At 42.2% G+C, this 13,967-nt stretch overlaps 1 protein-coding gene across 2 annotated transcripts in view; it reads left to right on the top strand.

Annotated features, from left to right (window-relative positions):
- Positions 1-13,967, top strand: part of LRP2 (LDL receptor related protein 2) — a 146,523-nt gene that overhangs the window by 54,634 nt on the left and 77,922 nt on the right. For both annotated transcript variants that reach the window (XM_077936987.1, XM_077936994.1), the window contains exons 13-23: positions 776-982; positions 2,911-3,113; positions 4,876-5,016; positions 5,750-5,953; positions 7,021-7,213; positions 8,842-8,967; positions 9,891-10,021; positions 11,269-11,406; positions 11,646-11,927; positions 12,459-12,698; positions 13,521-13,640. In XM_077936987.1, the coding sequence (XP_077793113.1) occupies positions 776-982; positions 2,911-3,113; positions 4,876-5,016; positions 5,750-5,953; positions 7,021-7,213; positions 8,842-8,967; positions 9,891-10,021; positions 11,269-11,406; positions 11,646-11,927; positions 12,459-12,698; positions 13,521-13,640 (1,985 nt within the window). The remainder of the gene's footprint in view (positions 1-775; positions 983-2,910; positions 3,114-4,875; positions 5,017-5,749; positions 5,954-7,020; positions 7,214-8,841; positions 8,968-9,890; positions 10,022-11,268; positions 11,407-11,645; positions 11,928-12,458; positions 12,699-13,520; positions 13,641-13,967) is intronic.

The raw sequence follows: 13,967 nt of genomic DNA, 5'->3' as shown, positions 1-13,967 counted from the left end.
CCCAAGGTACCACTGTACTTGCTGCAGAATCAGTGCCTGGGAAAGATGGGTGTGAACATAAAAATGGAGATAGTGATAATTAGTTATCTCTCACATCAACATGCAGACCATGCACTCAAAGAACATGGCTTCCCTGAAAGAATCGTGGGGACCATAGTTTACCCTTCACAGAGATACAATTCCCACCGCTCATGAAGAAACTAGGGTTCCCAGGATTCTTTGGAGGAAGCCATGAACTTCAAAGGTATGGTATGTATGTGACCTTACTTAGAAATGTCTTCTTACAAAGAGATTTAGTATAACTATACATATGTTGATTAGAAAGACAACTTAGTTGATACCTAGCTTGCTCAGGTTTAGAAGATCTATCCATCTGACAGACACATCCTTAAAGTTCTGTTGCTTTAGGCGATCTACATTAATCAACTGGTTGTAAGTAGATTGGGGCCTTGGTCTCTGGTTGCTGTAGTTAGGCCACTGTATACACTAAATCAGCTTGCATAAGATGCTGGGAATCGTCTTCTCATTGCAGTGGTTCTGCATGGGACAGAGGGCATTACTGGGGAGCTCCTCCATGCAGTTTGAGGGACTGATGTAGTAAGAATTTGCATTTCTTGGTGGCTGGTGTAACACATACACTGACCCTAGTTCCTCATGTGTCCTGTCCTGGCCAGTGAGCAGAACGGCTGGTCTGGTGCCACAAGACTATTTTTAGTATTTCTGTGAAGACTGAGAGGCACTCAGTGGATTTTTCTTTTCTTCTTCCCTTTTATAGTTATTTATTTTTCTCAGACTGGGATAGTCTCTCTGGTGACCCGAAAGTGGAAAGAGCCTTCATGGATGGAACAAACCGCCTAGACTTGGTTAAAACAAAATTAGGCTGGCCTGCTGGGATAACTTTGGATATTGTATCGAAGAGACTTTACTGGGTGGATAGCCGGTTTGATTACATTGAAACTGTAACTTACGATGGACTGCAGAGGTGGGAAGAAGTTTTAATCAATATTTTTGGTTGTTAATTTATTTGTACTATCGCTTGTTCCAATGATAATATTTATAACAGTTCATGAGAGTTGTGTGTTATGGATTTCCATTAAATCCACACAGGATTATAAAGCAGATGGGTAAATATTTGAAACTATATTATGAAACATCTGGGTTTTTTTTAGATATTCACCACTGTCCCTGGATCTGTGAGCAGTAAAAGGCCAGGGGTAGCTAACCTCAGATGTTCTTTGGCTGCAACTCCCATAATTCCTTACCATTAGCCATACTAACTTGGTCTGATGAGAGCTGTGGTCAACCAACATCTGAAGGACTCTGCTGGCAACTCCTGGGCTAAATTATTAACAGAAAAGTGGTAGGCTCTCCCTGTTGCATGGATTGATAGGAGAGAATAAGGATAAGAATATTGTGTTGATCCTTAGTATTTCTAGGAGTGCAGAAGGTTATTTCATCGCCCGTGTTGATTTGCATATTCTTGGGTAGGGGAAGGGAATGGTTTGGGGGCTTCAAATGTTGATCCTAAGATGATTGGTAGGGGAGGGGCAGGGTATCCCTCATGGAAACATCAATCCCGAAATACTGTACACAACTCTGCACAACTCTGGATGCCAGGGAGTTGGCACCCACACAGCGCCTTCCGTCTCATTTGCTCCTTTTGTTTACAGCAGAGAACTTAATTTTAAAGTCCTATCTTTGTTTTTCCTTGTAATCTGGACTTTTCAAGGTCATTTGTGAACCAAGAACGCAAATAGAATACTCTCCCCCACCTTTAAGATAAAAAAGCCTGTTACTTATTGCTGCCTGGAGCTTCAGATGTAACATTCCTTCCAGAGAGGAACAGTTGCTAGTTTATTAATATAAAAGTAAATGAGATGCTTCGGTATAAGCAGCATACTTAAGATAACATTAAAAAATGTACTTTTAAGCAAGAGTTTCGATTCGTTTGGATATAGTACAGCAGCAGTTCTTCTGACACATACAGCTAAAGCACACACCCAAATGCACATTTAAAGCACACAGCCCCCCCCCCCGAATTATGGGAACTATAGTTTGGTAAGGATGCTGGGAGATTCAGCTCTGTGAGGGAAAAACTGCACTCTCCAGGATCCTCTGGGGGAAGTCACATACTTCAAATGTATGGCAGATGTGCTTTAAATGTTTGGTGTGAATCTGCCAATAGCCTTGCTTCATAATTAATGCCACAATCAATTCCAAAGTCCATTAAGGCTGTCAATAGCTACTAGTCCTGATGGTTGTGCTCACTGTCATCAGATGTCAAGGAAATTAACTAACTACAGTATCTGACTTTTAGAAGCCACATGAAGGCAGGCCTGTATTGGGAAATTTTTTATGTCTGATGTTTTACAATTTTTAAAAATATGTGCTGTAAGCCGCCCAGAGTGGCTGGGGAAACCCAGCCAGATGGGTGGGGTATAAATAATAAAATTATTATTATTATGAACAGTTGCTGAGAATTGTAGACATGCAATTGTGTGCAGGTTCTGCTTGTGTGTTCCACATAGTCCTCTTTTTCGACACTGTGAGAACAGGATGCCTTTAATCTGATCCAGTAAAGCAGTTAAATTGGTTTTATTGGTTTGAGCCCTTTAATTTCTTCCTTATTTTATTTTAAAAGCTCATCAAGATGACCACCCCCTTATAACCCTTCCTTGATGTCCTGTTCAGTCTTTTCAATTTTACATCATCCCAATAGTTTTCTCCTCTGTGATTTTTCTTCTTTGACCCTCAGTGCGCATATTTGTTTATGATTCCGCAAGTCAGTTGCAAAATCCCTTGTGAAGCCACCTTAACCAGAGATGGAATGTAATATTGATCTTGCCTGACTATAAGTCTTCATTTTCAGATTTTGTTAATGAAAAATAATTCTTTCTGGCTCACAAACAGGAGAACAATAGCTCACGGAGGCTCCTTGATTCCTCATCCTTATGGAATAAGCCTTTTTGAACACAATGTGTATTTTACTGACTGGACAAAGATGGCGGTGATGAAAGCTAATAAATTTGAGGATTCTAACCCACAAGTTATTTATCAGTCTTCCTTGCGTCCGTACGGAGTGACAGTCTATCATGCTCTCAGGCAGCCCTATGGTAAGTCAAATGAGGGAGCCAAAGGGAAGTAGCCTCTTTAAAATGGCTGGAGGTGCGATTGGATGCCGTGGATGTGGCTATTAGTTGTGATAAATGTGTTGCATGAATGCTTGGTATGGGTGATGTTCATTCAGTGCCTTATTCCCTTGAAGCTTTCAAAGAATAAAATACAACCAAACAGATGTAAGGCATGTCTGGCTAAACTGCAGCCTAACCATCGACCATGCCATCTGTGACGGATAGGATAAGGCGTGTCTCTCTAAACTGCAGCCTTATCATCGACCATGCCATCTTTGATGGATAGGACTTGGAGGCCCTTGGGCTCCCCATCTCCGACGTAATGGAATCTTTGCACTTGTAAGGGAAGAAGGAGCCCAATGGATATTACAACAGCATGCAGGGCAAGGGATACTTTGTGCATCCAGCAGTTTGGGCTGCATGTGAGCTGTTCTCCTGGTTGGTTTGGTCGCATCCTTGATGTCGAAGGGAGCAGTACTGTCAGCTCTGACATCACTGCACACTTGAGGGACTGTGGTGGTAGATCTCCAGGAGACTTAATTTCAGGCATCCTGTCAGCTCTCACATCACAGCATAACAAAATAAAAAAATTCCTTCCAGTAGCACCTTAGAGACCAACTAAGTTTGTTATTGGTATGAGCTTTCGTGTGCATGCACACTTCTTCAGATAGTGTGCATGCACACGAAAGCTCATACCAATAACAAACTTAGTTGGTCTCTAAGGTGCTCCTGGAAGGATTTTTTTTTATTTTGTTTCGACTACCTACCTGTAACATCACAGCATACTTCTTTACGGGTTGGCAGCTGGGATATTAATTATAAGCACCCTGTCCTATCTTCCAAGTGATAAGTGTTGTTAAAGCTGGCAGTGCTGATAATCTTTTGGGAAGGTCTGTGTATGGGATATCCCTTTACAAGAGGATTTCTAGGCCTCAGCCAGCCTCTGAAGTCTATATTGGCATAGAGAGAGAGAGAGAGAGAGTGTGTGTGTGTATATGTGTATATATATGTGTATGTTATATATTTCTCCGATGAAAATAAGGACATCCTATTCCATAATAATAATCTGATTATTTATAGTCTGCCCATCTGACTGGGCGGCTTCCAACATATATAAAAACATAATAAAATATTAAACAATAAAAACTTCCCTATACAGGGCTGGTTTCAGATGTCTTCTAAAGGTTGTGTAAGTTACTTATCTCTATACCCTCCAACATTTCTCCAATGAAAATAGGGACATCCTAAGGAAAAGCGGGACATTCCAGGATCAAATCAGAAACTGGGGCAGATTCTGTAAATCTGGGACTGTCCCTGGAAAATAGGGACACTTGGAGGGTCTGGTGTGTGTGTGTGTGTAATTTTCTCTTCTTTATTAAGCATACTGTTCTAAGTACTCTTACAGGGGAGAGCGGCATTTTCTTATTAGCTGGAATGAATGAATGAATGTGTTTCAGATGAATTAGGTGTGAGACAGCCTCTGATCCAAGAAGTTACGCAATTCAAGTCCCATTGTTTTCAATAGGAGAGAGGAATGCTTTTTGCTTTCCCTTTTAAATCAATGGGACTTAAATGTACTTGATATGTAGAAAGAAAAACTCAACACGAGTAGAGGAAAGCTGATATTTTGTCCCTCATGTTGTGCATGCACTTAGGTAAAAAGTACCAATGAAATTAAAAACATCATGAAAACCTAACATTTGATTTAGTTTGGTAAGGCTGTAACCGTATTATTTTTTTCCAGTAAGAAACCCTTGTGGTAGCAATAATGGAGGGTGTGAGCAGATCTGTGTCCTCAGTCACAAAACAGATAATGATGGTCTTGGCTATCGTTGCAAATGCATGTTGGGCTTTGACTTGCATGCTGACGGACGACGTTGCATTGGTAAGGACTCATGCTGACTCTCTTTAAGTAATGCTTCTATGGATGGCTGTATTGCTAGCTGGCTTTTCAGTTTCAGTGTGTGCAATCCTCACAGCTGCTGTGCACCATTATGTAGCAGAGTGCATGTGGGACTACTCGCATCTCCCCATAGGGGTGTTGTGCGTGTTTCCTAAGCTTGCCCAAAGTATTCCACGTGGTGGGAACTGTTGTGTTTCAAAGGTAGTCCCATATCTGCAGCCCATCCCAGTTCCTTGGCTTGCATCCACTGCATATACTTCTCATTTCAGAAATGATTTGGGCGTGTGATTGGGTTCTGTTGTGATCAAGAACAGGCAAAGTTCCATTGCTGGGTTTAGCCCTTATTTTATTTATTTATCACATTTATATTCCACCTTTCTTCCATCACAAATCTCACAATATAGGTTTTTTAGACAGTGTCTGATGGAGGCATTGGCCTGATGAAGGCCTGCTTAGTTTCAGCAAGTTGACAACATCATATGCCTTTAGATTGGGTACTTGTTTAAGTTTATATACATGCTTTGTTGTAATTTTCTGTACTCCACTTTTCATTTTTAATTGAGTTCGTCTTTTCTGGTAGATGTTCTTGCATGAATATTTTCTCCTAATCTCAGTTATGTTTTTAAAAGCATTAACTTCAACTAACTATTATTTTAGGATCATTGGAGCCTTGAAGCAAGGAAGCTGATTTTTTTTGTGTTCTTTCTCCTTACAGCTGTGCAGCAGTTTCTGCTCTTCTCATCCCAACTAGCTGTTCGTGGAATCCCATTCAATCTTTCCACCCAGGAAGATGTGATCATCCCTGTGACAGGAACCCCTTCCTATTTTGTTGGGATTGACTTCTATGCCCAGGAGGATACCATCTTCTATTCTGATACCATTAAGGACATAATTTATAAACAAAAAACAGATGGGACAGGTAAGATGCAAATCTCTCTTGTTTTGATTTCCTCCTCTGCCTATCTTAGCATCTTGAACTGAGCAGGAAAAAATGGGTAATAATTGCTTTTGATCCCATTGATTCAGACTACAAAGCAAAACTGCTGTTTTGAAAGAGCAAAAATAGCTCATCTCTATAGAGTGTCTTATATAGAATAAAACTACTGGCCCATATAGCTCCATACTGTCTGCATTGATTGGGAGCTGCTTTTCAAGGCTCTTAGGCAGGGGTCAGTAAACTTTTTTGGCAGGGGGCCGATCCACTGTGGACCTTGTGGGAGGCCGGAATATGTTTTGAAAAATAATGAACGAATTCCTATGCCCCACAAATAACCCAGAGATGCATTTTAAATAAAAGCACACATTCTACTCTTGTAAAAACACGCTGATTCTTGGACCGTCCGTGGGCCGGATTTAGAAGACGATTGGGCTCTTAGGCATGGGTAGGCAAACTAAGGCCCAGGGGCCGGATCTGGCCCATTCGCCTTCTAAATCTAAAATATAGGCCTGAGATGTTTCCCAACTATGGTTCCTCAGTTCCTTTTAACAGGAAATTGAACCTGGGATCTTTTGCATATAGAGAAAGTTTTCCACCATTGAGCTATAGATAGGGATTCCATAGAATTCCTATGGAAATGGGAGTGGAAGTTGCCGTAATTTGCATGTTCAACCTATATCAGGAATGGAGCAGTATTCACTATCATTATTATTATTCTCAAATGCTATGCTGTAGTCTGCATTGGTTTTGATGTTGCCCTTCTGCTGGAATTAATTAATTAGGTTAGTTCTGGCTGTAGCAAATAGGTTTTATAGCATAGGTTTTAGTGGAAATCAAACTGTAGCGGAACGGAAGCAGTGTTGATTGCAATGAACACAGGATGAGATAGAAATCTACTGCTTACTTCCCCATCCACTGGCCACTCACTTTGGGGATTGCAGAGGGGAAGTGGTTAAACAAATAGTTAACTATTTATCATATAACGCTTAAATAGAAAGTTCCCCATTCCCCTTTTGATAAATGATATGTACATTTTATATGAACACCAGGCAGGGAAATCCTTGTAGCCAACAGAGTGGAAGGAGTTGAAGACTTGGCTTTTGATTGGATCTCCAAGAATATCTACTGGACGGACCCTCCATATAGGAGCATTAGTGTCATGAGATTGGCTGATAAATCGAGAAGAGCTATAGTTCAGAATCTGAATAACCCTCGTTCAATAGTGGTTCATCCTGTTATTGGGTAAGTCTCAGCACTCAGCTGCGTGTTCAGAAATAAAGCAAGGTAAAGCCCTTCTGAGATGCTGCTGTGTTAGAATGCAGGCAGTGCATCATGTGCTAGAATGCTCCTCTGCGTCAATAGTCTCCTGTCTGGAAATGGTATAGAAACGATTTTTACTGTAACCTGTTTTTCCACATGCAGGATTGCTATTAAAAATGTGGGTATTCAACCATGCCGTTCCACCACTTCCATTCTGAAGTGATACCAGGTCCGGGAGGGCTGTACCACATGATATTTCAGAAACTGTAGATTGACTCCAACTTTTTTTTTTAACTTCTGTTTGTGTGTGTTTTAAGGGCCATGTGGTTTTGTATTTCAAAAATACTTCTTGCTGTTTTCAGTCCAGGAGCCTCCTTTTCCCATCTCAGATATCTTCCCCTTGTTCAGGCATCCCTCCCCCTCCTCCTTGTTGTCCTGGCACCAGTTACAACATCCAGAGCAAAACTCAAGGTGGTACAAAATCAACACAAAAGGGGTATTCAGCAGAATTATCTATTAAAAAACCAAGAAGCGTTTGTTCTGTGCTCTTTCTTTGGATTGGAACAGAACTCACTGCAGCGTAAGAGTTCCTGTTATCTCCACGGTGTTATCTGTATAAATAACTCTCTTGGAGGAGTGTTAGAGCATGTCTTTCACTTACCTAGTCTCTGATACTCCGTTCTGAGGGCCAAATCCCAGCCTGATGTTTTTGCTCTGTAGAGGAAAAAGAAGTTATTTCAGAATGCAAAGTCCATGCGGAGCTTATTACCATGGTTATGCGTACTGCCTCTGATGACTGGGGCTCCCTCTCCTGGCACTTGGTTACGCAGCTGGAGTCAGTTCCCATTATCTCTGGGCGAGAGGCTAATTTAAACCTATGAATGCCTTGTAACTTTGATTATACTATGGAAAAACCTCCCTCCTATCTATTTCCTTATTTCCATATTGTTAACTGTTGACAGATCTGTAACAAGAAGCCATAATGTTTTTATTAATTGCTGTTTATCCATAATGGATGGGGAGGGAATGCTCCAGTTCTTAGCAATATGGCTGGCACTTGCTTCTCTATTGAGTTAAACTTTTGTTTTGGTGAAAACTGGTCACTGCTACTACTATTACTATTATTATTTAGGGTCAAGTTATCCCTAGGTAATTTTTCATGGATTTTCCCTTGCAGCACACTGTACTTCCCTCCCAAAATACTCCGCAGGGTCACAGTGCCCTTTGGAACATCATGGGAAATGGCACTGTGGGGGGTATACGGGGAAAGAGGAATAGATGAAAATTGCTTGCCAATTCCTTCCTCCAGTGTAGTGCCCCGTGAAATCCACTCAAGGGAAATCTGAATCCAATCCATTATTATCCTTTTGTTGAGTGAGTGAGTGAGTGAGTGAGTGAGTGTTGAGTTCGGTTCAGTTTGTTTTTAAATTTGTTTCCTCTATAAGCGATAGCAAGAACAAGTGTCAGAACATAGTTAAGTACTATGTCTAAAAGACCGTTTTTAGTTTGGGGGTTGGGTTTTTATTGCACTGCAGGTGACAGGCCGGGGAGAAATATCAACATTTTGATGCCTATTTGTAGTTTCAGTGCATTTTTATTATTATTTCCAGATACATATTTTGGACGGACTGGTTCCGGCCTGCTAAGATCATGAGAGCATGGAGTGATGGATCGCATGCCTTACCAATTGTGAACACAACACTTGGCTGGCCTAACGGCTTAGCTATTGATTGGAGGTAAGAAATCAAATCAAAACAAGGATTTTTAAAAGCAGATATTATGCAACCAGCGGACATTGCAGAAATAATCTTTACACGACAGCAAATGCAGCATCAAAACGACCATTTCTTCCAGAATGCCAATAGTCACGTCATTTTCTTGCAAACTACAGATGCTTTTAGTTTGTCACCAAAAGTTGAAATACTTTAGATGGCAGGGAAGTAAGTTATGAAATGCCATTCCGAACAACAGATTTAAGTTTTCAATTACGGCTGGGCTGAAAGGGTGGGAGAGGGTATCTTAGCCAAAGCTTTGATCTGTAGTGATAGGCACCTTTTTTCCAGTGTTCTCCCTGCCTCAAGGTGTGCTTTGAAAGGAGATTGAAACGGTTCACACCTCCGAAGTGAGGGCATTGCTGAGCCAGAAAGCATTGCCCTCATTCTGGATTGACTTATGCAACTGTTCCAACTCTGAATGGCTGTATGGAATCAATCATTTTATTATCGTTTTATTAAATTTGTACATCGCCCTTTATCTGAAGATCTCCGGGCAGTTCACAGTATAAAAATGCAAAGTAAAATCACAAAATATGTAATAAAAAACAAGAACAAAACAAACCCATATACCCCTCCCCCAACACATTTAAAAGGACATTTGTTGTGTGGGCCCCAACTGACAGGGAAGGCTTCCAAGGAAGAAGCCTCATTTGAAAGGAGTGCAGCGAAAACAGTGAGGGGACTTGTGGAAGGTGGATTCTGGAACATTCCATCCTCCTCAAAATACTAATTTTGCACCGGATGTTTATGGTGCAGAAACCTCCATTGAGATGAATAGCAGTTAGATGGGAATTATTTACAGAGGAATATACCTTCCACCTGCATGTCTCTGCAGGCAAACTACCTTTCTGTAAGAATTCAAATAAAACTCTCATTTCTTTCAGTTCTTTAAGGCTTTACTGGGTGGATGCCTTCTTTGATAAGATTGAACATAGTACCTTTGATGGGCTGGATAGGAAGACGCTGGAACGAATTAATCAGATGACACATCCGTTTGGTCTCACTATCTTTGGAGGTCAGTATCTATGTTGAGTCCACACAGCGGTCCTCAGTCTCTCACGGTATAAAAGCCTTTTGGAATATAGTAGGTTGCAATCCATTGAAATGCAGGTTTTCTTGCAAAAGGATTGTTTACAGCAGGGATGGGGAACTGGTGGCCTTGCAGGTGTTGTTGTGTCTCCGACTTCCACCAGCCCCAGTCAGCATGTCCCAAAGTGTAAGGGATGGTGGGAGTTGCAGCCCAAAAACATCTGGGTGGCTTCAGGTTCCCTTATCTCGGGTTTATGAGGTTTCACTTCTTCATTTGCTTTTGGAATACACACACAAACAGAAAATGCAGGTTTCAGCCTTGTATCTGACTCTCTTGACATTGCAAGTGCAGCTTTGGTCATTTTCTGTCTGATTTCCAGTATATTGTTGTGGTTGGTTGGTTGGGTTTGTTTGTTTTTAATGAGGGAAATAATGTTGGTTCTGAAACTCCGTGCTGTAAAAGCTGTTGTTGTCGCTTGCTCATATCACCAAATGTGAACGATGCCATTCACCATGGCCTCTTTCTGGAGCAAGTATGTGGAGAAATAGACTGAACCTCACATCACACATTCATTTTCATGCTGCATCACCCAACTCCCCATGTGAAATTCTACAGTGGTCCAGAGATCACTTTTGCAGTATGGATAGAAGAGAAGAAGAGTTTGGATTTGCTATCCTGCTTTATCACTGCCCAAAGGAGTCTCAAAACGGCTAACATTCTCCTTTCCCTTCCTCCCCCACAACAAACACTCTGTGAGGTGAGTGGGGCTGAGAGACTTCAGAGAAGTGTGACTAGCCCAAGGTCACCCAGCAGCTGCATGTGGAGGAGTGGAGACGCGAACCCCATTCACCAGATTACGAGTCTACCACTCTTAACCACTGCACCACACTGGCTCTCACTAATTCTGAGGAAGAGTTGAGAATTGACTAGCACCCTAGTGGAGATCGGCTTAATGGAACAAGGCTTTCTTGCCTCCCTCTTCTCTGTCCTGCACTTCCAGTTTGTTCCTTCCAGTTGGGGGAACCTCTAGAACAGCATGGTGCTGGTGGTGGGGCTGCAGCAGAAAAAGTGGAATCCATAAAAAACCCCACCCACCCCCACAAACACGGCTCACAGCCAGTTGGATCCAAACCAGTACATATGCCCAGTCAGCTTTGACATGTGAGCATTCCTGTTGTTCATATATAATAATAACCTCCGTAATGTTTTGGTTTTTTGGTGGGGTGTTGCAGGTTATGCATATTTCACTGACTGGAGACTTGGCGGAATAGTTCGGGTCCGAAAGTCTGATGGAGGAGAAATGACTATTATTAGGAGGGGAATCAATAATATCATGCACGTGAAAGCATATAACGCTCAGTCTCAAATAGGTAAGCTTATCTATTGTACGTTTTCAAGGATGCATGTCGAAGCATCTTGATTTGCAGTAGCATTATCTGTTCAACTCCTTTAAAGATTTTCACAGATTCCCAAGTTTTTGCCCTTCCATTTTCAACTTTTACCTTTTGTGTCTCAGGAATCTTTTCCTTCTTCGGGAAAGGGGGTGTTTTGTAAGTGTCTCCATAGTGTTGCAAATCTTCCGAATTAATCTTTCATTGTGTTTTCGAAGGCAATAACTACTGTAACAGAGCAACAAATCCCAATGGAGACTGCAGCCATTTCTGCTTCCCAGTGCCCAATTTTCAGCGGGTCTGTGGCTGCCCCTATGGAATGAAACTGAGCTCTAACCAGTTGACCTGTGTGGAAGATCCATCCAACGAGCCTCCCACTTTACAGTGTGGTTCATACTCCTTTTCCTGTGGCAATGGCAGGTGTGTACCCAGGTACTATCGATGTGATGGTGTGGATGATTGCCACGACAACAGCGATGAACAGAACTGTGGATCCCTCAGTAAGTATTGCTTGTATTCCCCCCAAATGTCACTTCTGTTGTTCAAAAATTTCTCAGTTGCAGTCCACCTATTGCAATAAATTGGAGAACATAGTTTAAGCCTTCAATGCCGTTTATTTTATTTTTTTAAAAAATTAGTTTTTATTAATGATTTTTTGTGTTACAAAACAGATAAACAGGGAAAGGTGCATCTATTGTCTCCACTTTTGATCCATAGTCTTTTTGTTTACATTTAGTGAGAGACAATTTTGTCATAGACATCTTGCAGCTGGAGGAAAAGAGAGCTCGCATTCTCAGTAAAAATAAATAAATACATAAACATACCCACACGATTCTGACACAAACCCCTGCACCAGTAATAGCAATAGAATAAAATACCATTTATGTTACTCAGACCTAATGAGTTTTCTCCCCCTCACCCCCCAAATTGTGTTTTTACATTGAGTGGAACATCTTTGCGTGGTAGCCAGGAAGGCTGGTTTTGGTGGCATTATAACTCAGATCTTCTCAACGTTTTATTTTCTCGTCTAGACAATTCTTGTGCTTCGTCGGCCTTTACCTGCAGAAATGGCCAGTGCATTCCTAACCGGTGGCGATGCGATAAGCACAACGACTGTCTCGATAGTAGCGATGAGCTCCACTGCCCTACGCAGGGCCCCACTTCCTGCCCGGCAGCCTTGTTCACCTGTGACAACAGCAAGTGCATTCCCAGAATCTGGCTGTGTGATACAGACAATGACTGTGGTGACGGATCAGATGAAAGAAACTGCAGTAAGCATTCAGATAGGGAGGATACAGCGCTGTGCTTAGTCTTTCTCGGCAATCTGCTTTTCTGCAGTAACAGCCCAAAACCTCTCCTGCCTTTTAAAACCCAAAAGCAGTATCCATGTGATCCCCATCCAGGCCCTGAACAGTCCCAGATAGTTTAGCTCCAGGGTACCCTAAGCCCCCTCTTCAAAGTCGTTGCTTTTCATTCTCTACAGCTCAGCTTCTACACAGCTCTGGCTACCGTTGTAAGCATGCTTAGTAGGAGTAAGCCGCAGGTAGGGTTGGGAATGACTCCCGCCTCAAGGCCTGGGGACCCACTACTAGTGTGCATTGGCAACACTGAGCTAGGAGGACCAGTGGTCTCCTAAGGCAGATTCCTATGTTGGTTCTAGACTGAACTAGTTGCACTTAACATTGAAATAGGTGGGACTTAAGTCATAATGAACTTGTCCTACTGGTTCCAGGGAGATTTTCCTTCTTAGAAAATACATTTAGGATGGTGCTGCACAGAGTGTAGCTCTGTAATATTCTGCATAGTGTGTTAATGCAAAATAGGGCTATGGGAAAATAGGTACAGCGGTAGCTCGGTTCTCGAACGTCTCCATTGACGAGCGTTTCAGAACCTGAACGCCGAAAACCCGGAAGTAAATGCTTCCATTGGAAGCCGAACAGCTTTTCTCAATTGAATTTGCAGATTGCCCTTTGTGCCTCAGTTTTCAAACATTTCGGAACTCGGAAGGTCTTCCGGAATGGATTACGTTTGAGAACCGAGGCACCACTGCATTCTATTAAGTTGGTGTTTTGTTTTTATGCTGTCTTGTTTAGCTTTCACAGAGACATGTGAGCCTGGTCAGTTCCAGTGTCCTGATCACAGGTGCATCGATCCATTTTATGTGTGTGATGGTGACAAGGATTGTGTAGATGGAGCGGATGAACATGATTGCAGTTAAGTATCACCTGCCTCCTCCTTCCACTTGACATTTTCATCTTCAGGGCTAGTCACACTTCTCTGAAGTCTCTCAGCCTCACTCACCTCACAGAGTGTTTGTTGTGGGGGAGGAAGGGAAAGGAGATTGTTAGCTGCTTTGAGACTCCGTAAAGGTAAAGGGACCCCTGACCATTAGGTCCAGTCATGACCGACTCTGGGATTGCGGCACTCATCTCGCTTTATTGGCTGAGGGAGCCGGCATACAGCTTCTGGATCATGTGGCCAGCATGACTAAGCTGCTTCTGGCGAACCAGAGCAGCGCACGGAAACACTCTTTACCTTCC

This window comes from Podarcis muralis, chromosome 1, assembly GCF_964188315.1.
Source record: "Podarcis muralis chromosome 1, rPodMur119.hap1.1, whole genome shotgun sequence".
Taxonomy (NCBI): domain Eukaryota; kingdom Metazoa; phylum Chordata; class Lepidosauria; order Squamata; family Lacertidae; genus Podarcis; species Podarcis muralis.
This window is presented reverse-complemented; position numbering and strand designations above follow the sequence as displayed.